This window comes from Telmatherina bonti, assembly GCF_933228915.1.
Source record: "Telmatherina bonti genome assembly, chromosome: 8".
Classification (NCBI taxonomy): domain Eukaryota; kingdom Metazoa; phylum Chordata; class Actinopteri; order Atheriniformes; family Telmatherinidae; genus Telmatherina; species Telmatherina bonti.
The window spans coordinates 38979973-39005191 of NC_136626.1; the positions used below are offsets into that span (position 1 = coordinate 38979973).

General features: G+C 46.2%; 1 protein-coding gene across 1 annotated transcript; it reads right to left on the reverse strand.

Moving 5' to 3' along the window:
* Nucleotides 1–7783: 7783 nt before the first annotated feature.
* Nucleotides 7784–24381, reverse strand: LOC306759983 (meprin A subunit beta-like; the record flags this gene model as incomplete). The annotated part of the gene is made up of 15 exons (XM_079245729.1): nucleotides 7784–7816; nucleotides 7929–8176; nucleotides 8351–8527; nucleotides 8607–8817; nucleotides 9537–9793; nucleotides 10108–10323; nucleotides 13620–13769; nucleotides 13990–14208; nucleotides 18447–18625; nucleotides 18772–18889; nucleotides 18981–19059; nucleotides 19906–19949; nucleotides 20026–20076; nucleotides 24213–24240; nucleotides 24340–24381. The coding sequence occupies 15 exons, from the start codon at nucleotides 24379–24381 to the stop codon at nucleotides 7784–7786; spliced, it is 2052 nt and encodes a 683-aa protein (XP_079101855.1).
* Between the last annotated feature and the right edge of the window lie 838 nt (nucleotides 24382–25219).

Genomic DNA, 25219 nt, shown 5'->3' on the forward strand with positions numbered 1-25219 from the left:
TAGAATACATCCCGGTCTACTAGAATACGTCCCAGTCTGATAGAATACGTCCCAGTCTGATAGAATACGTCCCAGTCTGATAGAATACATCCCAGTCTGATAGAATACGTCCCAGTCTGATAGAATACATCCCAGTCTGATAGAATACGTCCCAGTCTGATAGAATACGTCCCAGTCTACTAGAATACATCCCAGTCTGATAGAATACATCCCAGTTTGATAGAATACATCCCAGTCTGATAGAATACATCCCAGTCTGATAGAATACATCCCAGTCTACTAGAATACGTCCAAGTCTGATAGAATAGGTCCCAGTCTGACAGAATACGTCCCAGTCTAATAGAATACGTCCCAGTCTGATAGAATACATCCCAGTCTACTAGAATACGTCTGAGTCTACTAGAATACGTCCCAGTCTGATAGAATACGTCCCAGTCTGATAGAATACATCCCAGTCTGATAGAATACATCCCAGTCTACTAGAATACGTCCCAGTCTGATAGAATACATACCAGTCTACTAGAATACATCCCAGTTTGATAGAATACATCCCAGTCTGATAGAATACATCCCAGTCTGATAGAATACGTCTGAGTCTACTAGAATATGTCCCAGTCTGATAGAATACATCCCAGTCTGATAGAATACATCCCAGTCTACTAGAATACGTCCCAGTCTGATAGAGTACATCCCAGTTTGATAGAATACGTCCCAGTCTGATAGAATACATCCCAGTCTACTAGAATACGTCCCAGTCTGATAGAGTACATCCCAGTTTGATAGAATACGTCCCAGTCTGATAGAGTACATCCCAGTCTGATAGAATACGTCCCAGTCTGATAGAATACGTCCCAGTCTGATAGAATACGTCCTAGTCTACTAGAATACGTCCCAGTCTACTAGAATACGTCCCAGTCTGATAGACTACATCCCAGTCTGATAGAATACATCCCAGTCTACTAGAATACATCCCAGTCTACTAGAATACATCCCAGTCTGATAGAATACGTCCCAGTCTGATAGAATACGTCCCAGTCTGATAGAATACATCCCAGTCTGATAGAATACGTCCCAGTCTGATAGAATACATCCCAGTCTGATAGAATACATCCCAGTCTGATAGAATACGTCCCAGTCTGATAGAAAACATCCCAGTCTACTAGAATACGTCCCAGTCTGATAGAATACATCCCAGTCTGATAGAATACATCCCAGTCTGATAGAATACGTCCCAGTCTGATAGAATACATCCCAGTCTACTAGAATACGTCCCAGTCTGATAGAATACATCCCAGTCTTATAGAATACATCCCAGTCTGATAGAATACGTCCCAGTCTGATAGAATACATCCCAGTCTACTAGAATACATCCCAGTTTGATAGAATACATCCCAGTCTGATAGAATACATCCCAGTCTGATACAAATACGTCTGAGTCTACTAGAATACGTCCCAGTCTGATAGAATTCATCCCAGTCTGATAGAATACATCCCAGTCTACCAGAATACATCCCAGTCTGATAGAATACGTCCCAGTCTACTAGAATACGTCCCAGTCTGATAGAATACATCCCATTCTGATAGAATACGTCCCAGTCTGATAGAATACATCCCAGTCTGATAGAATACGTCCCAGTCTGATAGAATACGTCCCAGTCTGATAGAATACATCCCAGTCTGATAGAATACGTCCCAGTCTGATAGAATACGTCCCAGTCTGATAGAATACATCCCAGTCTGATAGAATACGTCCCAGTCTGATAGAATACGTCCCAGTCTGATAGAATACGTCCCAGCCTGATAGAATACGTCCCAGTCTGATAGAATACGTCCCAGTCTGATAGAATACATCCCAGTCTGATAGAATACGTCCCAGTCTGATAGAATACATCCCAGTCTGACAGAATACATCCCAGTCTGAAAGAATACATCCCAGTCTGATAGAATACATCCCAGTCTGATAGAATACATCCCAGTCTGATAGAGTACATCCCAGTCTGATAGAATACATCCCAGTCTGATAGAATACATCCCAGTCTGATAGAATACATCCCAGTCTGATAGAGTACATCCCAGTTTGATAGAATACGTCCCAGTCTGATAGAATACGTCCCAGTCTACTAGAATACATCCCAGTCTGATAGAATACATCCCAGTTTGATAGAATACATCCCAGTCTGATAGAATACATCCCAGTCTGATAGAATACATCCCAGTCTAATAGAATACGTCCAAGTCTGATAGAATACATCCCAGTCTGACAGAATACGTCCCAGTCTAATAGAATACGTCCCAGTCTGATAGAATACGTCCCAGTCTGATAGAATACATCCCAGTCTACTAGAATACGTCTGAGTCTACTAGAATACGTCCCAGTCTGATAGAATACGTCCCAGTCTGATAGAATACATCCCAGTCTGATAGAATACATCCCAGTCTACTAGAATACGTCCCAGTCTGATAGAATACATCCCAGTCTACTAGAATACATCCCAGTTTGATAGAATACTTCCCAGTCTGATAGAATACATCCCAGTCTGATAGAATACGTCTGAGTCTACTAGAATACGTCCCAGTCTGATAGAATACATCCCAGTCTGATAGAATACATCCCAGTCTGATAGAATACATCCCAGTCTACTAGAATACGTCCCAGTCTGATAGAGTACATCCCAGTTTGATAGAATACGTCCCAGTCTGATAGAATACATCCCAGTCTACTAGAATACGTCCCAGTCTGATAGAGTACATCCCAGTTTGATAGAATACGTCCCAGTCTGATAGAGTACATCCCAGTCTGATAGAATACGTCCCAGTCTGATAGAATACGTCCCAGTCTGATAGAATACGTCCCAGTCTACTAGAATACGTCCCAGTCTACTAGAATACGTCCCAGTGTGATAGACTACATCCCAGTCTGATAGAATACATCCCAGTCTACTAGAATACATCCCAGTCTACTAGAATACATCCCAGTCTGATAGAATACGTCCCAGTCTGATAGAATACGTCCCAGTCTACTAGAATACGTCCCAGTCTGATAGACTACATCCCAGTCTGATAGAATACATCCCAGTCTACTAGAATACATCCCAGTCTGATAGAATACGTCCCAGTCTGATAGAATACATCCCAGTCTGATAGAATACATCCCAGTCTGATAGAATACGTCCCAGTCTGATAGAATACATCCCAGTCTACTAGAATACGTCCCAGTCTGATAGAATACATCCCAGTCTGATAGAATACGTCCCAGTCTGATAGAATACATCCCAGTCTACTAGAATACGTCCAAGTCTGATAGAATAGGTCCCAGTCTGACAGAATACGTCCCAGTCTAATAGAATACGTCCCAGTCTGATAGAATACATCCCAGTCTACTAGAATACGTCTGAGTCTACTAGAATACGTCCCAGTCTGATAGAATACGTCCCAGTCTGATAGAATACATCCCAGTCTGATAGAATACATCCCAGTCTACTAGAATACGTCCCAGTCTGATAGAATACATCCCAGTCTACTAGAATACATCCCAGTTTGATAGAATACATCCCAGTCTGATAGAATACATCCCAGTCTGATAGAATACGTCTGAGTCTACTAGAATATGTCCCAGTCTGATAGAATACATCCCAGTCTGATAGAATACATCCCAGTCTACTAGAATACGTCCCAGTCTGATAGAGTACATCCCAGTTTGATAGAATACGTCCCAGTCTGATAGAATACATCCCAGTCTACTAGAATACGTCCCAGTCTGATAGAGTACATCCCAGTTTGATAGAATACGTCCCAGTCTGATAGAATACGTCCCAGTCTGATAGAATACGTCCCAGTCTGATAGAATACGTCCCAGTCTACTAGAATACGTCCCAGTCTACTAGAATACGTCCCAGTCTGATAGACTACATCCCAGTCTGATAGAATACATCCCAGTCTACTAGAATACATCCCAGTCTACTAGAATACATCCCAGTCTGATAGAATACGTCCCAGTCTGATAGAATACGTCCCAGTCTGATAGAATACATCCCAGTCTGATAGAATACGTCCCAGTCTGATAGAATACATCCCAGTCTGATAGAATACATCCCAGTCTGATAGAATACGTCCCAGTCTGATAGAAAACATCCCAGTCTACTAGAATACGTCCCAGTCTGATAGAATACATCCCAGTCTGATAGAATACATCCCAGTCTGATAGAATACGTCCCAGTCTGATAGAATACATCCCAGTCTACTAGAATACGTCCCAGTTTGATAGAATACATCCCAGTCTGATAGAATACATCCCAGTCTGATACAAATACGTCTGAGTCTACTAGAATACGTCCCAGTCTGATAGAATACATCCCAGTCTGATAGAATACATCCCAGTCTGATAGAATACGTCCCAGTCTGATAGAATACATCCCAGTCTACTAGAATACATCCCAGTTTGATAGAATACATCCCAGTCTGATAGAATACATCCCAGTCTGATACAAATACGTCTGAGTCTACTAGAATACGTCCCAGTCTGATAGAATACATCCCAGTCTGATAGAATACATCCCAGTCTACCAGAATACATCCCAGTCTGATAGAATACATCCCATTCTGATAGAATACGTCCCAGTCTGATAGAATACATGCCAGTCTGATAGAATACGTCCCAGTCTGATAGAATACGTCCCAGTCTGATAGAATACATCCCAGTCTGATAGAATACGTCCCAGTCTGATAGAATACGTCCCAGTCTGATAGAATACATCCCAGTCTGATAGAATACGTCCCAGTCTGATAGAATACGTCCCAGTCTGATAGAATACGTCCCAGCCTGATAGAATACGTCCCAGTCTGATAGAATACGTCCCAGTCTGATAGAATACATCCCAGTCTGATAGAATACGTCCCAGTCTGATAGAATACATCCCAGTCTGACAGAATACATCCCAGTCTGAAAGAATACATCCCAGTCTGATAGAATACATCCCAGTCTGATAGAATACATCCCAGTCTGATAGAGTACATCCCAGTCTGATAGAATACATCCCAGTCTGATAGAATACATCCCAGTCTGATAGAATACATCCCAGTCTGATAGAGTACATCCCAGTTTGATAGAATACGTCCCAGTCTGATAGAATACGTCCCAGTCTACTAGAATACATCCCAGTCTGATAGAATACATCCCAGTTTGATAGAATACATCCCAGTCTGATAGAATACATCCCAGTCTGATAGAATACATCCCAGTCTAATAGCATACGTCCAAGTCTGATAGAATACATCCCAGTCTGACAGAATACGTCCCAGTCTAATAGAATACGTCCCAGTCTGATAGAATACGTCCCAGTCTGATAGAATACATCCCAGTCTACTAGAATACGTCTGAGTCTACTAGAATACGTCCCAGTCTGATAGAATACGTCCCAGTCTGATAGAATACATCCCAGTCTGATAGAATACATCCCAGTCTACTAGAATACGTCCCAGTCTGATAGAATACATCCCAGTCTACTAGAATACATCCCAGTTTGATAGAATACTTCCCAGTCTGATAGAATACATCCCAGTCTGATAGAATACGTCTGAGTCTACTAGAATACGTCCCAGTCTGATAGAATACATCCCAGTCTGATAGAATACATCCCAGTCTGATAGAATACATCCCAGTCTACTAGAATACGTCCCAGTCTGATAGAGTACATCCCAGTCTACTAGAATACGTCCCAGTCTGATAGAATACATCCCAGTCTACTAGAATACATCCCAGTTTGATAGAATACTTCCCAGTCTGATAGAATACATCCCAGTCTGATAGAATACGTCTGAGTCTACTAGAATACGTCCCAGTTTGATAGAATACGTCCCAGTCTGATAGAATACATCCCAGTCTACTAGAATACGTCCCAGTCTGATAGAGTACATCCCAGTTTGATAGAATACGTCCCAGTCTGATAGAGTACATCCCAGTTTGATAGAATACGTCCCAGTCTGATAGAGTACATCCCAGTCTGATAGAATACGTCCCAGTCTGATAGAATACATCCCAGTCTGATAGAATACATCCCAGTCTACTAGAATACATCCCAGTCTACTAGAATACATCCCAGTCTGATAGAATACGTCCCAGTCTGATAGAATACGTCCCAGTCTACTAGAATACGTCCCAGTCTGATAGACTACATCCCAGTCTGATAGAATACATCCCAGTCTACTAGAATACATCCCAGTCTGATAGAATACGTCCCAGTCTGATAGAATACATCCCAGTCTGATAGAATACATCCCAGTCTGATAGAATACGTCCCAGTCTGATAGAATACATCCCAGTCTACTAGAATACGTCCCAGTCTGATAGAATACATCCCAGTCTGATAGAATACGTCCCAGTCTGATAGAATACATCCCAGTCTACTAGAATACGTCCCAGTCTGATAGAATACATCCCAGTCTTATAGAATACATCCCAGTCTGATAGAATACGTCCCAGTCTGATAGAATACGTCCCAGTCTGATAGAATACATCCCAGTCTACTAGAATACATCCCAGTTTGATAGAATACATCCCAGTCTGATAGAATACATCCCAGTCTGATAGAATACATCCGTCTGATAGAATACGTCCCAGTCTGATAGAATACGTCCCAGTCTGATAGAATACATCCCAGTCTGATAGAATACATCCCAGTCTGATAGAATACATCCCAGTCTGATAGAATACATCCCAGTCTGATACAAATACGTCTGAGTCTACTAGAATACGTCCCAGTCTGATAGAATACATCCCAGTCTGATAGAATCCATCCCAGTCTGATAGAATACATCCCAGTCTGATAGAATACGTCCCAGTCTGATAGAATACATCCCAGTCTGATAGAATACGTCCCAGTCTGATAGAATACGTCCCAGTCTGATAGAATACGTCCCAGTCTGATAGAATACATCCCAGTCTGATAGAATACGTCCCAGTCTGATAGAATACATCCCAGTCTGACAGAATACATCCCAGTCTGAAAGAATACATCCCAGTCTGATAGAATACATCCCAGTCTGATAGAATACATCCCAGTCTGATAGAGTACATCCCAGTCTGATAGAATACATCCCAGTCTGATAGAATACATCCCAGTCTGATAGAATACGTCCCAGTTTGATAGAATACGTCCCAGTCTGATAGAGTACATCCCAGTTTGATAGAATACGTCCCAGTCTGATAGAGTACATCCCAGTATGATAGAATACGTCCCAGTCTGATAGAATACATCCCAGTCTGATAGAATACATCCCAGTCTGATAGAATACGTCCCAGTCTGATAGAATACATCCCAGTCTGACAGAATACGTCCCAGTCTGATAGAATACGTCCCAGTCTGATAGATTACATCCCAGTCTGATAGAATACATCCCAGTCTGATAGAATACGTCCCAGTCTGACAGAATACATCCCAGTCTGATAGAATACGTCCCAGTCTGATAGAATACGTCCCAGTCTGATAGAATACGTCCCAGTCTGATAGAATACGTCCCAGTCTGATGGAATACGTCCCAGTCTGATAGAATACGTCCCAGTCTGCTTTCTTACTGAGGCTACACCAAGTTCATTCAGGGATGCAGGGAGTCAGTGAATTAGAACTGGAGATCTTCACGCTGACTGGAGAAGATTAAATACGAGGACAAACCATCTCAAGACAAACTAAATTTAATTTGAGCAACATGAAGGAGCAACTGATTACATGGTTGTAGAAATCATATCAGATCTGATCAGTGATCCATTTTTTCTTTGATCAGGAGCAGATCAAGGAGAAGGCAAATCTCTGGCTGGATTCTCCTGGAACAGAAAGAGACATTAAATACAGGTTTAGTGTTCAGCAATTTACTTGTGCTAATTAACTAACTAGCTAGCTGACACTAGTTAACTAGTTAACTCACAGTTAACTCACACTCATGAATCCAGGCATGTCCGGTGTGTTGAGCCCTTCATCGCGGCCCCGTTGTCTCCTCCTCATCTTCAGGCCGCTCATTACAACCAGCATGAAAACTATGACGACGGCTGCAGCCACACATGCTCCCACAGCCGTGACCACTGTGGGGATCGCAGACGCTTCCCGTGGAGCTTCTGCTCGCAGGTGAGCATCTTCATGGAGTGCAGCAGGGGGCAACGGCTGAGGATCCAACAGCGCAGATATATCTGAGGAAGGACAACACAACTAACCCAGGTCAGACAAATTGGAACATTTCTAAGAACTAAAGCAGAGTACTTCTGTCCGTCCAGGACTTGTGGTCAGTAGACCATGTCTTAGTCCGTATGTTAGCAGTGTATGATAGGTGACGTTCATTATCTGATGTCTGAAAGAGTCCAAACCTTCAAGGCTGAAGAGGAAGAAGGCGTCATCTCCCTTGATGTAGTTTCTGCTCCTCAGCCGGCTGTGTGTCATGAAGGTGCTGGTTCCGTAGCCCGGGCCTCGGTAATAATAGCTCCCATCAGACAGACTTACTTTGGACCCCACCTTCCTGGGATCATCCCAGTAGTATTCAGCGTCTGGGAAAACAGGTGAGCTGGGTGACAACATGAAACCATTCGCTGTTTGAGAACTACACACACACTCACAGACACACACCATCAGAAGACTTCTTGTTTGGGTCGGTGGTCACCATCCGGTGCATGTTCATCTGCTGTCTGATATCGGACTGCTGATCCATCAGGGCCATGGTGACCTGCTGCCACGGGCACGGCCACTTGAGCTTGTGGTCATGAGGGCCTGATACGAGGTGGAAGTAGGTGGCCAGGTATCCTGGACGGTTGCGGACTCCATTCAGGTACACGCCGACCTGCAGAAGAGACGTTTCACACTAAGTCTGGCTTCTGTGGATTACTCAACATACTGGTACCAGTACAGTACTGCAATACTCGCGCTTAGAAAACGGTACTATACCAGCCTTTAAAATACAACTACTTTTTTCTCTTTTAAAGCAAAAGAATTGTTCATTTGGAGCCTGTGTCTTAAAGTGTGTCGATGTGTGTGTGACATAGTCATGGAGGTGGAACCGTAGCGTGAGGCGACTCCCACTCCAGCCAGTATAGCAGGAGGTGATCCCCTCACTGCTGCAGGACCAGACTGAAGCTGATGCTGGTTGATCCGACCTGGTTCACGTGTTGTAGACTGGAGCTGTTCTTAAAAATGGCATTTAAATTTGGTTCTGTTCAGTTTTGACCAGGGATAATTAACTTCTTAATTTCTTTTTCTGCAATTAAATCCATTTTTCAAGACATTAATAAAGCCTGAATTTACAACATGGGTCTTACAATATACTTCTGTGTCTATTATGTGATTTCATCATCCATCAAAATAAATTAATATTCCAACTGAGATGTCATAAATCAACATTAATTAATTACAAAGTAATTATATATATATATATATATATATATATATATATATATATATATATATATATATATATATAAATATATATATATATATATATATATAAGTATGTATATATATATACATACTTATTTATAAGAGTATTATATTTAATAGACTAACCTGGAAGGAGTAACCTGCTGGTGACAGGTAACGGGGACTGTAGAGTTTCTTTCCTCCAGGTGTGGTGGCCAGCAGCCCACTCATGTTGCGCATGTGCCAGATGTGCTGAGGACACTTTGTGGACGACAGGTTGATTTCATCTAGAGAGAACCCCCCTGTCGATGGCCTCGCCCCCCTAACCCCCTCAAACAGGACACGTGCCTTCTGTGTGATGTTCAGGTTGATGTTGTGCAGCTCCCAGGAGCCCATCACACCTCCTGAAACAACAGCTTTAAATGGTCTGACTGAACTTACAGACATCTTATTCGCATCTCAGAGTCTGATGTTAGAAAATACTCCAGACTTCATGTGTAAAAATGGCTTTATGAATAAATGCTGTCATTAGGATAGCATTTATTATCCTAATAAATAAAAGCTATTTATTTATCATGCTTTCCTAATGCTGTCATTAGGATAGCATTTAGTATCATTAGGATTTTCCCTCGTAGACATAAGAAGTTCTTTCTGGAAGGAGATGGTGTGGAGAACGGTAAGCTTCATGTAAAGCTGAGAAACATAATGACTTTATTACCTGAGATGATCTTGAAGAGCTTCATTTTACCGCCGGGGTTGACCTCATCGTACTCTTTGACCCAGATGTTCAGAACATCATCAGCTGCAGCGCTGTTGTGCAGGAAGAACTGCAGGCACTGGGCTCCAGGTTTGGGATAAAGCCAACGGCTCTGGAGGGAAGCACGCTCACCGGGTTCAGCTGAGGCGGTGCTGAGATGCATGAAGAAGCCTTTTCCTGAGCAGAAACACAGTCTCAGGAACCAGCCGCTGAATTTACGGCAGGCTTTCATTAAACTGATATTCCAACTGAAGAATGTCCAGCAAGATCCTGTTTCATCCGATAACTGATGCAGATAAAACCTTGAAGCAGCAGAGGAGGACCAGATGAGAGAACAAACTGAACCTGATAAGCTGAATTAAATGATCAATGATTCGTATGACAGCCTGTACAAGGGGGTCAAGTACCCCATACTCCCGGAGTACCCCCCACAGGAGCCCCCGGGGGACATGGTCGAACGCCTTCTCCAGGTCCACAAAGGACATGTAGACTGGTTGGCCAAACTCCCATGCCCCCTCCAGGACCCCAAAGAGGGTATAGAGCTGGTCCACTGTTCCGCGACCAGGACGAAAACCACACTGCTCCTCCTCAATCCGGGATTCGACAATCCGGTGGACCCTCCTCTCCAGGACCCCTGAATAGACCTTACCAGGGAGGCTGAGGAGTGTGATTCCCCTGTAATTGGAACACACCCTCCGGTCCCCCTTCTTAAAAAGGGGGACCACCACCCCAGTCTGCCAATCCAGCGGCACTGCCCCCGATGTCCACGCGATGCTGCAGAGGCGTGTCAGCCAGGACAGCCCCACAGCATCCAGAGCCTTAAGGAACTCCGGGCGGATCTCATCCACCCCCGGGGCCTTGCCGCCAAGGAGCTTTTTGACCACCTCAGCGACTTCAGCCCCAGAGATAGGAGAGTCCACCCCTGAGTCCCCCAGCTCTGCTCCCTCATGGGAAGACGTGTTGGTAGGATTGAGGAGGTCTTCGAAGTATTCCTTCCACCGACCCACAACGTCCCGAGTTGAGGTCAGCAGCTCCCCATCTCCACTGTACACAGTATTGATGGAGCACTGCTTCCCCCTCCTGAGCCGCCGGATGGTGGACCAGAATCTCCTCGAAGCCGTCCGGAAGTCTTTCTCCATGGCCTCGCCGAACTCCTCCCATGCCCGAGTTTTTGCCTCGGCAACAGCCGAAGCCGCATGCAGCTTAGCCTGTCGGTACCCATCAGCTGCCTCCAGAGTCCCACAGGCCAAGAAGGCCCAATAGGACTCCTTCTTCAGCTTGACGGCATCCCTCACTGCTGGTGTCCACCAACGAGTCCTGGGATTACCGCCACGACAGGCACCATCGACCTTACAGCCACAGCTCCGGCCGGCCGCCTCAGCAATAGAGGCACAGAACACAGCCCATTTGGACTCAATGTCCCCCGTCTCACTCGGGACATGTTCGAAGCTCTGCTGAAGGTGGGAGTTGAAGCTCGCTCTGACAGGGGACTCAGCCAGACGTTCCCAGCAGACCCTCACAACACGTTTGGGTCTGCCAGATCTGACCGGCTTCCTCCCCCACCATCTGAGCCAACTCACCACCAGGTGGTGATCAGTTGAAGCTCCGCCCCCCTCTTCACCCGAGTGTCCAAGGCATGTGGCCGCAGGTCCGACGATACGACTACAAAATCCATCATGGAACTGCGGCCCAGGGAGTCCTGATGCCAGGTGTACATATGGACACTCTTATGTTGGAACATGGTGTTCGTTATAGACAATCCATGACGAGCACAGAAGTCCAATAACAAAACACCATTTGGGTTCAGAGGGGGGGGACCATGCCTCCCAATCACTCCCCTCCAGGTCTCACTGTCATTGCCCACGTGAGCATTGAAGTCCCCCAGCAGAACAATGGAGTCCCCAGAAGGAGCCCCCTCCAGCACTCCCTCCAAGGACTCCAGAAAGGGTGGGTACTCTGAACTGCTGTTCGGTGCATAAGCACAGACAACAGTCAGGACCCGTCCCCCCACCCGGAGGCGGAGGGAAACTACCCTTTCATCCACCGGGGTAAACCCCAACGTGCAGGCACCAAGCTGGGGGCTGATGAGAATGCCCACACCTGCTCGGCACCTCTCACCATGAGCAACTCCAGAGTGGAAGAAGGTCCAGCCCCTCTCGAGGGTTCTGGTTCCAGAGTCCAAGCCATGTGTCGAGGTGAGTCCAACTATATCTAGCCAGAACCGCTCAACCTCGCGCACAAGCTCAGGCTCCTTCCCCACCAGAGAGGTGACATTTCACGTCCCTAGAGCCAGCTTCTGCAGCCGAGGATCGGACCGCCAGGGTCCCCACCTTTTGCTGCCGCCCAGCTCACACTGCACCCGACCCTTACGGCTCCTCCCACAGATGGTGAGCCCACGGGAGGTGGGGCCCATGTAACCCTTTCGGGCTGAGCCCGACCGGGCCCCATGGGCGAAGGCCCGGCCACCAGACGCTCGCTCTCGTACCCCACCTCCAGGCCTGGCTCCAGAGTGGGTCCCGGTAACCCGCGTCCGGGCGAGGGAACATTCATGCCCAGGTTCATCGTCATCATAGGGGTCTATGAGCCGTGCTTAGTCTGGTCCCTCCCCTAGACACCTGTTTGCCATGGGTGACCCTACCAGGGGCATAAAGCCCCCGACAAGATAGCTGCTAGGATTTTCGGGACGCACAAACCCCTCCACCACAATAAGGTGACGGCTCAGGGAGGGGTCTGTTCTGTTCTGTTCTATTCTATTCCATTCTAAGCCTGCCACCTCGGTTCTGACTGAACAGACAGGGATATCTGTCACTACAGCCTCCACAGATCCATCAGTGAGGAGGTTCTGCGCCCCTCTAGGTGGCGCTGCAGGCCCATCATGAGCAATCGCTCCTCTGGAAAAGCGACGCCTGTCCCAAAATGACGCCACTGTGTTAGAGTTGTTTATGTTATTATGTTGTTAAGAGTTTAGCAGCAGTCTTCTTATTTAGTGTAACTGAATTTTCAGTCTATTTTTTCATTATCTTGTTTATTTTATCTTCATATTTTAACTTTATAGATGAATAAAAAGGGGGACGAAACAGAACTGCTATTTGTAACTTAGTTCTTCCACCTTTGTCATGTCTGAGAACAGAAAGCATAAAAAACAATAGGTGGAAGTGAAGCTTGGTGTTCGAAGTCAACATTCCCATTAAACACGAGAGCCAGCAGCGGACTCAGATGTTCAGGTGTTCTGATAAAACATGGACAAAGTTCAGCAGCTGCATTGTTTCCCGTCATTCTGATAATCATTAAATAACTTATCAATCAATAATCAGTCTGGACTTTGTTCAGGTTGTTGCTGTAAACTTGACCTTCACCAGCCTCCTCTGCTGCATCTGGGACCACCATGTGCAGCATTGTGATCTGTGGAAAGTGTCTGCAGCTCAGCTTGAACTTCTCAGCAATGTAACACGTGTGTGATGGCTGGCAGTCACCTTTGCATTGTCCCATGTTGGTGAAGTCAGTCTGAGGTCCTCCAGTCACAGAACTGCGCCGTTCCCACCTTGTCCTGCTGGAACCCTGAATCATCCCACAGATGTTCTCCTCCTCAAAGTTACAGCTGTCCACAAAGGTGGAAGACGTGGCTGTGGAGACACACGCAGAGAGACCTGTCCATCACCCGGATGACGAACACAAAGCCATAAACAGAACATATAGCGGCATGAATATGGCATGTTTAACCATGCATGAAGCCAGTTAAGCCAAAACATCTATCAGGATTTAATGTCTTAAAATAGACAAAATAAAAAAAATCTATTTTCACACACAAACCCTGAAAATGATTACAGCTGAAGCTGGACTTACTACAGTTATAGAGGATGTTGAGCTTGGTGAGGTCGATGGCGCTGAAGCCCATCCTCTGACCAATCACATCCATGAAGTGGGGGATTTTGGTGACGATGGTGGGTTCAGAGCCGATGCTGAAGGATGTCTTACTGTAGTGCATCACAGAGCCGTAGTCATAAGGAACCCCCAGAGAGCTGGACACCATGTCATTCTGGGATTTAAAGTTGTGCTCTTTACCTGGAGAATACATGCAGAACATCAAGACCTTCATGGATGAGCCAGCCAACATCTGAGGTCCATCTCTTTCTAGTGTGTTTGGTGATAAATACATTTCCTGAAACAGGGCTGCTGCTCGGCACTCAGGTGCCCCAAGCCCAGCTGGATGTTTGGTGCTGGTCCAAACAAGACAAAGAAATTCGCACATCTGTATTTAAAAAACAAATCTATATTTGTAAGTCCAGATGTCTTTAATTCCAAAAATAAAACTTCTGTGTTAACCATCAGACATCAGTTAAGAAAAGTTCCTACTTTTCGAGGGGTTCGGGACCCTCTGTCCAGTCGGAGGCCGGTTCTCAGCCCAAGGACTCTTCCTTTTGCGGCTGGTAGTACATTATCGTCTCTACCTGCACCTGAAGGTCAGAGTGAACCTATGCAGGTAGGGCGAGCTGGGTTGACGCTGGAGGAACGCCAACACCAGTTGCGGAATCATTTGTGCTTTTACTGCGGCTCTCCGGATCATCTCGTGTCCAGTTGCCGGTTGCAACCAAAAGACCGCGCCCGCCAGTAGTGGCAGGACTACTGGTGGACGGGATTCAACAGCCGAGTCCTCCACGTTGTGTACTACCCGTAACTCTCTCGCTGGACGGCACTGACCACTGGTTTCAGGCCTTAATTAACTCAGGAGCTGAACAGAATCTAATGGATCCTACTGTGGCCACTAAACTCAAACTCCCCTCTGTTCTCCTGTCAACTCCTATTTCTGTTACTGCTTTGGATGGAAGACTTCTTACAACTATTACACATAAGACCCGTCCTCTTACCCTACTAGTGTCTGGAAATCACAGTGAGAGAATTGAGTTCTTCCTCTTCCCTGTGGCTAATGTACCCATCAGTCTTGGATACCCCTGGCTGGCTTTGCACAACCCTCATATCAATTGGAGCAAAGGCCGCCTGGACAGTTGGAGCCTTTTCTGTCTGTCCAACTGTTTGAGGTCGGCTTGTCAACCTGCTAGTGCACCCGTTTGTATTCCTGAACAACCGGCGGACTTATCTACAATTCCGTCAGTATACCATGACTTAGGTGCAGTTTTCAGCAAAGACAAGGCTCAGTCTCTCCCGCCGCACCGGCCCTATGACTGCGCTATAGATCTTCTCCCAGCATCACTTCCTAGAGGTAGACTTTTTAACCTGTCCAAACCTGAACGGGAGGCCATGGAGAACTACATCCGTGAATCTCTAGAGGCAGGTCTCATCAGGCCTTCCTCTTCTCCCATTGGGGCGGGGTTTTTCTTTGTGCAAAAGAAAGACAAGACTTTACGCCCATGCATTGATTATCGGGATCTGAACAACATTACCATCAAGAATAAATATCCTCTACCTTTAATCACATCTGCTTTCAACTCCATTCAGGGGGCCCAGATTTTTACAAAATTGGACCTCCGGAACGCATATCACTTGGTCAGGATTCGTGAGGGGGATGAGTGGAAGACGGCTTTTAACACCCCTCTCAGACATTTTGAATATCTCGTCATGCCTTTTGGACTTACTAATGCCCCTGCTGTGTTTTAAGCAATTATCAATGATGTTCTACGAGATTTCCTACACCATTTTGTTTTTGTTTACCTCGATGATATTCTAGTTTTTTCCAGGTCCCTTGCAGAACATCAGCAACATGTTCGGTTGGTCTTACAACGGTTGCTGGAGAATCGTCTCTATGTCAAGGCAGAGAAATGTGATTTCCATGCCTCATCTACTGCCTTTCTAGGCTACGTCTTCCAGGGCGGGCAGGTGAAGACAGACCCAGCTAAGATCAAGGCTGTTGCGGAATGGCCTACACCCAGTACCAGGAAGGATTTACAACGTTTTCTTGGCTTTTCTAATTTTTATCGACGTTTCATCAGAAATTACAGTATGGTTGCTGCTCCTCTCACCAGGCTGACCTCTGCCAAGATTCCATTTTCCTGGACTCCTGAGGCAGATCGAGCTTTTGGCCGTTTAAAGGAACTATTTGTCACAGCACCCATTCTCGTTCAGCCAGACCCTGAGCGACAGTTCGTCCTGGAGGTGGATGACTGAGACTGGGACCACAGGAATCTTGCCTATTTGCAGAGTGCAAAGAGATTGAACTCCCATCAAGCCCGTTGGTCACTGTTCTTTAATCGTTTTGACTTTGCTATTTCCTATCGCCCTGGGTCCCAGAACATTAAGCCTGACGCCCTGTCCAGACAAAACTCTGCCAAGGAGTCTTCTGAACCAGCACGCATTCTTCCTCCTTCAGTGGTGGTTGGTGGAGTGTCATGGCATGTGGAGGATCAGATACGTCAAGGATTGCTTTTGGATGCTGATCCTGAAGAGGGACCCCCCAACCGCCGCTATGTGCCCGTTTCTGCCTGTTCTGCAGTTCTACACTGGATCCATTCATCTAAGTTTGCGTGTCATCCAGGAATTCATCGGACCATCACTTTGGCTCAAAGACATTTCTGGTGGCCGTCTCTGGTATCGGACACCAGGGAATATGTCTCAGCCTGTCAAGTCTGTGCATGCAATAAAACCTCCAATCAGCCTCCTTCGGGACTTCTGCAGCCACTAGAGGTTCCCAGCCGACCCTGGTCTCATATCTCATTGGATTTTGTCACTGGTTTGCCTCCGTCTCAAGGCAAGACAGCCATCCTTACTATTGTGGACCACTTTTCCAAGGCTGCCCATTTCATTCCCCTGAACAAGCTGCCCTCATCGTCCGAGACAGCAGAGCTCCTGGTAAACCATGTCTTCCGTCTCCATGGCATTCCAACTGAAATTGTGTCTGACTGGGGACCACAGTTTGTTTCCAGGGTTTGGAAGGCTTTTTGCACTGCCCTAGGTGCCAAGGTTTCCCTGAGCTCTGGCCACCATCCTCAGTCCAATGGCCAGACAGAACGACTCAATCAGGAATTGGAAGCTGCTCTGCGTTGTGTCGCATCTGACAATCCTTCTACTTGGTGCCGTCATGTGAGCTGGATCGAATATGCCCACAATTCTCTGTCCACATCTGCTACCGGTTGTTCTCCATTTGAAGCCTCCCTTGGCTACCAACCGCCGTTGTTTCCCATGGAGGAGCGGGATCTGGATGTACCCTCGGTGCAACATCATCTCCAGAGGGCTCAGCGTGTCTGAACTAGGACTATGGAGGCTCTGCTCCGTACCGCAGGTCGCAACAAGCGCCTAGCTGATCGCCGCTGTCGTCCTGCTCCTGTGTTTTTGCCTGGTCAGAAGGTGTGGTTGTCTGCCCGGGACATTCCATTGAAGGACACTTACCCTAAACTGGCCCCTCGCTTCATTGGTCCTTATGAGATCATCTCCTTGGTGGGCCCCTCGGCCTTCCATCTTCGACTCCCCTCTTCTCTCTGCATCCATCCCACGTTCCATGTGTCTCTACTCAAGCCTGTGTTGTCCAGTCAATTGTGCCCTGCCAGGCCCCCTCCACCCGCCCAGATCATTGGGGTGGTCCTGCCTATTCTGTGCGCCGTATCCTGGATGTTCGGCGCCGGGGTCGGGGTTTCCAGTATCTGGTGGACTGGTTGGGCTATGGTCCGGAGGAGCGTTCTTGGGTTCCCCATTCGCTTCATTCTGGACTCCTCCCTGCTTGCTGATTTCCGCCGCTCCCGCCGTCATGTGCCTCCTGGGTCGCCTGGAGGCATCCCTTGAGGTCGGGGTACTGTCATGGTTTGCTGTTTGTGTCTGTGCAGGTTCCCATGGGGACTCGAGGCGGAGTCTGGAGCTTCAATTACAACCACCTGGAGCTCATCTTCCCGATTGATTATACTGCTATTTAAGGACAAGCTTGTTTTGTCTTGTTTTGTCTCATCTTGTCTCATTCAGTTCCGTTTCGTCTCATCTCTTCTCATCTTATCTTGTATTGTATTGTCTTGTCTTGTCTTGTTTAGTTTAGTTTAGTTTAGTTTTTCTCATCTCTTCTCGTCTGGTTTCGTTAACTTTAATTTAGTTTCATCTCGTGTCTCTACTTGTTTCATCCCGTTTAGTTTAGTCTTGTCTCATTTCGTCGTGGTTAAGACCCACGGCAGCCTGTATTTTCCTGTTAATAAAACATAATCCACACTGGACCCAACATTATTCAGTAACTGAGCTAAAAGTAGCCCTATTTAGGCCTAAACATGGCTGGTATCTGGGTATTACACCACTCTGATTGGCCCTAAACTTGGCTCATGGTGGGAGCAGCAGCTCTCTCCTGGAAAATGACCTTTAAGTGAAGGTTTTACCTGCTTCAATATGATCCCACATGATGTCAACATAGTCATCTCGGTCAGCTCTGGACTGCTCGTGCCAGAAACCCAGCGCATGTAAGAACTCATGCTCCACCGTTCCTAGACGGTCGCAGTTCTTCCCAATGGACAGCCGTTGCTTCCCAACGTGATGGTTGCCGACAGAGGAGGAACATCTGGAGAGAAAATCTGAGCTGCATATTGGATGTATCTATAATCTGAGTATCATTTAGCTGCTTGTAAACACTGTGTTGTAATTCTACATCCTCTATAACCACCATATGATAAATGAGAAGAAGCTTGATCAGGGTCCAACACTGACCCACTGCCTTTGTACACAGAGATGTAGTTTTCTTCTCCTTTCCATGGTGTGAAGTCGATGCAGCTCTTCAGTCTGTACTGGTCAAACGCCTTCAGGATGACTCCCTTTGCATTCATGTCTGTATGTTACAGTTAAAGTTAATGATGATGATGAAAATCAATCTAATTTGTTGACTTTTCCTGGTTCTTGTTATTTCCACAGCATCTCACCCAGATTGTCCTCCAGGTAGTAGGGGACGGTTGCTGGCCAGCGATACTTGTCTCCTATGATGGTGTTTCTGTCCAGAGCCTAATGGGAACAAGGATTTGTGATAATGCATGAAAAACTGATTTTCAGCTTGTATTTCTCTTTTTTTCTGTATAATAATACTTTGGATAAGCTTTGAAAATGAACCTGTGTGGCCCACGGGCCAAAATCGTTCTGCCAGCACTTTGCTTTTGGCCCGCTAGTTGTTGTTTATATTAATACCCTGCAGAGCTTGATGAAAAGACACTTTCAGTGTCATGAACCTCAATAAGTCCATTCTCAGAGGGACCCTGATTGACTCAAACTTCAATGACATCCTCACCTTGTCATTGAGCCAGATGCAACATAACATGGAGAGACTGGTAATGTCCAAAGATCAACATGTGTCCCACTAAATATCAGTAACTTGCCTTGTTCAACATGCTCTGTTTCTTCTTGTTGACATGTCGCTCTTGGTTGAAGTTTAGTGTCTGTAATTATTGTTTCTTGCTCCCTGTGCGGCCCTGTGATGGTTAAACTACATCTGGACATGTAGTTTAACCATCACAGGGCCGCACAGGGAGACAACCAACCACTCACACTAACGTTCATTCCAAAGGACATTTTAGGGTGTCTTTGGACAATGGTGGGAGGCTGGAATACCAGGAAAAAACCACGCAGAGAACGTGTAAAGTCCACTTAGAAAGGTCAGTGTTCAGTCCAGACTACAACCAGTAGTTTGATCCAGTATGGTAAAGGTGGTGTTTAAAGCCAGAAACATTAAGACATGTTGGAAATTAACTAGTTATGTTTATGTTTTATAAAAACTATATAATGAACTACAACCTTCAATAAAATGCATGATTGGACACAGAAATGATGGCAACTGGTTTGTGTGGAGGAACTTACTTCATCCTGCAGGACATCTCCTTCCAGCAGGTCCAGACCTGCAGCTGCAAACATCCATCTTCATTATTTGATTAACAGAAATAAAAGATCCTTGAAATTTAAGAAAAGACGTCAACAAACCCTTGTTGATGTTAAAAATGTCCCAGTCGTGGCCTTCATCACCATCTGTTTCTGGAGTTAGAGAATCAATAAAGACATCATGAGCTGACATCGGTTGGGACTCTGAGGAGATATTATCTTCATTTCCTGCTCTGTCGGTACATTTTAAAGAGCTCCACATCTGTTCCTTCTGCACCTGTCAGATTAATTAGAGCCAGTGGCATCTGCCAGTCTGCAAACTCTGTCACAATCAGTCTTGCTCCAGCCGAGGACAGCCATTAAATCCATTTACTGCCATCTTATCTTGTTGTGACCTTGTGGTGACATTATGACTTCACTCATCCAAGCACAAAGATAATAATATTAATTTCTAAAAATTAGGGAATCATTTCTTATAACTGGAACAAAACCAAGATAATGCTGCATAGTTCTTATCTCTATGAAGGAATGACAACCATGCTATTAAATATGTTTTACTGTGAGCAAACTGCAGAAAAACCGAAAAAAGAAAATCCTTTATTTCCAAGAAATATCCTATCGAATATTAGAGTATCTGCTGCTTTATTAGATGAGGAAAGGTTTATCTAAGTAATGCTAGGCTAATAACACAAGAAGCAGCCAATAATCTAGTAACTTTTCACATTGCTAGATTATTGCACTGAAAATAGCTGCTGGTTGCAAAACTTTAGGTTATTTACATAACCCCGGTTCTCTGAGTAATATGAGTGAGATGTCTCACTATGGGATGCACGCCTCTGTGCAGCTCTCAGAAGCATTAATCTCATTAAGCCAATCCTGATTGGCTGGTGAACGTGTCCGTCCGCATCAGGTAGTGCCATCTACCTTAAATAGCTCACCGCACCGCCTCACGGCACCGCCTCATTCAAGATAAGCACCTCTTCTCACTCGCCCAAGCAAGAAGGGTTGTCTGGTGAGACATCTCACTCAGAGAACCGGAGTTATGTAAATAACCTAAAGTTCTCTTTCATAATATTTCGCTCTATGTCTCACTATGGGATGTGGTAGCTCCCGTATTGCCAGACCAGCTTATCCAGCATCCACCACCTACAGGAAAGAGTCCTCAGAACGTCAAAACCACGCATGCTAAGCACGGGGCGGAGACATCAAACATGTAGAACCAGACAAAAGTGAGAGGCGAGGACCAACTTGATGTGGCACAGATGTCCTGAACCGAAACTCCCCTGAATAAGGCCCATGATGCGGCCAATCCCCGAGTCGAGTGTGCTCACAGGTCCCCAGGAGGCTGCAAACCCTGACTCGTATAGGCCAGAGCGATTGCCTCCACCATCCAGTGGGACAGGCGCTGTTTCGTGACGGGCTTTCCCTTATGAGGATTAACCCAGGATACGAACAGTTGATTGCTCCTTCTGAAACTCTTAGTCTTATCCATGTAAGTGCAGACTGCACAAACTGGAAATAACGACCTCTGTTCTCCCGAGGAGAGACCAAAGGCGACCAAGTCTATAGGGGAACAGGAGCCCACCACCTTGGGTACAAAGGTCGGGTTGGGTCTCAAAATTACCTTCACATCCCCCGGGAAAAACTGAGCGCACGAAGGATGCACTGAAAGGGCATGGATGTCGCTAACCTGTTTTGCTGAAGCCAAAGCCAGCAACTGTCTTGAAAGACACATGTTTCAAATCCGCTCCTTCCAAAGGCTCAAAAGGGAGACCCTTCAGCCCCTCCAAGACCACGGCCAATTCCCATGGCGGGACCATTGGTCTGGACACAGGAAGAAGCCTACGTACTCCTTTCATGAAACGGCAGACCAGCAGATGTTGGCTTGCCGTCAGCTTTCCAAACCCCACGTGGCAGGCAGCAATAGCTGCCAAATACACCTTAACAGCGGAGCAGGCTTTTCCGTCAATCAGATCCTGTAAAAATGACAAGATCGCCCCCACCGAGCACTGAAAAGGTATGTGGTCGTACTTGCGGAACCACACCCTCCATTTACAGTCATACAATGACCTAGTGGAGGGGGCCCATGCACTCTGTATAGTGGAAATTACCCGCTGTGGGAGCCCCCCATGACAAGTTGTGCCACTCAGGGGCCAAGCCCACAGTGCCAGGTGTTTTGGGTGTGGGTGAAAGACCGACCCTCCCCTCTGCAGCAGCAGGTCCCTGCGCAGCGGGAGCTGCCAGGGCTGCAAGCACAGCAGCTGATATATCTGCCAGCCAGTGCATTGCAGGCCAATGCGGAGCTATCAATGTTAGGTCTTGACCTTGTTCTCTCACTCTGGACAGAGTAGGAGGTATCAATGCTAGGGGAGGAAACGTGTAAAGAAGACCGGGCGGCCTGGCGTGCACTAACGCATCGACTGACGCAACTCAGAGTGACCAGCACTTTCCATGCGCCATGATGCACGGGGTCTAGGCCGAACCAGGCTCCTGCTGCTGTATGGGCGGTCTCTCCAGGAGCGCGTCACCTGGTCCAGCAGCTCCGGGAAGATGGGAAGAAGCTGTTTTGCCACACTCTTAGCTGAAGGTAATTTCTTCCCTTCGTAGCGGGACCTGGAGGTGTCCCGCTACAACAGCCGGCCAAGGGATAACCAGACGGGCAGCAGCATGTCCGAACTGGGGAGAAGCTGGTGTGCTACCCTCGCCTCCATCCCGAGTGGTGGTGGAGGCCGCGGGCTGTGCAGCCCGAGCCGAAGTACTAAAGATGTTGTCCTCCTACCCGTCCTCTGCTATGAGGAGACTCGAGGCATTATCTTCATCTTCTCCATAGTCCAAGGCCAAGGACGTCTTCCTCCTGCGGGGGGTCCGTGGCCAGGTCGAGCTGGGAGCCCCAGCTGACGCTGGCCTCCGGTGCCACTGCCGCAGTGGACCCGCCATCCCCCAGCACGAGCAGACCTGGTGAGGGTCTCTGCTCGAAATTTTATTCCCGCATCAGCAGGAAGAGGCCCCAGAGTCTCCATCACCTCTGGTGTGAGGGTTCTTCGCCTCCATTCCCAGCGAGCTGGTGAGCGAGCGGGGAATTGAGGTGGTTAACTGGTATGCTAACCGTGAGAGCCGAGGAGTTAGCTGGTGTGCTAATGCTCGACAGTAAATTTTATTTTTCGCCGTGGTGAGGCTGAAAAATAGTGACGACCGAGTCGTGGTGTGGCAAGGAAACACAGGAGAAGGTCTGGTGTGACCAAACGAAGCAATAAAAATGTGCCTAAAGGCTAGATAGCGACCGAAGCTAAAAGGTCAGTCTGTGGACAGTTTAGCTAGCTAGCCCAGATGCAAGATATTCTCCGAGAGAAAAGAGGTGTTTGAATGAGGTGGTGCCGTCCGCATGAGCTATTTAAGGTAGATGTCACTACCTGATGTGGACGGACACGTTCACCAGCCAATTAGGATTGGCGTAATGAAATTAATGCTTCCGAGAGCTGCACAGAGGCATGCATTCCATAGTGAGACATCCAGCGAAATATTATGAAAGACAACTTTCTGTTAACATAGACCACAATGTCAAATAGAATCAATTATTCTGATTATTTCAGTAATAATAAAAAAAAGTTTGATAATGTCAAATGTGTTTATTTGTTCTTATCTAAAAGCAGAACGTGATTGTTTTCATAAAAAACCAACCAAATAAAATAAAGCAGCCCGGCAGAAACCGTGTTTAGTCTGGAATAAAGCTGACCAGAAGACATAGTGTTAAGTCTGGAATAAAGCTGACCAGAAGACATAGTGTTAAGTCTGGAATAAAGCTGACCAGAAGACATAGTGTTAAGTCTGGAATAAAGTGGGCCAGCAGACATTGTGTTAAGTCTGGAATAAAGTGGGCCAGCAGACATTGTGTTAAGTCTGGAATAAAGTGGGCCAGCAGACATTGTGTTTAGTCTGGAATAAAATGGGCCAGCAGACATTGTGTTTAGTCTGGAATAAAGTGGGCCAGCAGACATTGTGTTTAGTCTGGAATAAAGTGGGCCAGCAGACATTGTGTTTATTTTGGAATTAACCGGCCTGGCAGACATTGTGATGAAGAGCAGAAGGAGCAGAGACAGTTGACATGGCGAGCCTGATGGAAGTGGTGATAGCTACAATCCCAAATCAGAAACAAAGTGAAAGTAACATGTTGTTATTCCTGAAAACTAACCTACTTCAGCTTTATAAACCTGCATCAATTGCACAGAGCAAGCAGAAAATCTCCCGTCTCAGACTGAAACTGTCCAACACTGGACCATATCTCTACTCACCTGTTTCACCTGTCAGCTTTGCTGCTGTCTGCAAAGCAGAAACATAGAAATCAGTCTGAAAAGAAGCTGGAGGAACATCCTCTATGCCCCCCAAACAACCAGAACAAGAGATACAATGTCCTCTTACCAGTCCCAAGCCAAAGACCAGAATGATCCACCTGAACACCATGACTGTAGACACAGCTTCCCACTGAAGACAAGTTGTTTCCAACCAGCAGGAGACACTTCAGCTCAGCAGCGTTCACACAGTCCAAACATTTAATGACTCAGACTGCAGGAGATAACATGGCCGCATTTTAATTATTAATTATTGGTCTACCATTTTATCACTGTAGATCTCCACCGTGAGAGGAGATACACTTCAGAGGTTGCACAAGACTTTCTGGACAAGCTTCTAGATCCAGAAAACTGACATGACGTCAGCCTGGACCTGGTGGGTGAGATGGAGGTTCTCCAGATCCAGATAAACAGAAGATGTTGTCCTGGACCTGGTGGAGGAGCCGGAGGTTCTCCAAATCCAGATAAACAGAAGATGTTGTCCTGGACCTGGTGGAGGAGCCGGAGGTTCTCCAAATCCAGATAAACAGAAGATGTTGTTCTGGACCTGGTGGAGGAGGTGGAGATTCTGCAGCTGCTATAGTAGATTGACATGTAAAGACACATCATCTCTCAGATGTAATAAGGAAAATCAGCCAATCTGGTCCTTTGGTTGTCAAACTGCAAAACTTTATGTAATTTGTGTAAATAATTTAAGTAAGTCAAATAAATAAATACATAAATCAAGCGGTTCTGCATTAGTTTGATAAACATGTCGTACATCCAGTTTGGTGGACAGGCTGATGTGTTGCTGTCTGCTGTTGCTTCCAACATTTTTCCAGCATAACTTCTGTTTAAATGTTTATTTTACAGTAAAAACAAACTGACCATCTAAACTGTAATTCTGTTACATGATGCAGAACAGTTTCCTTTTGTCCGATTTCATCATACATTTTTGTTTTTAATTTGCT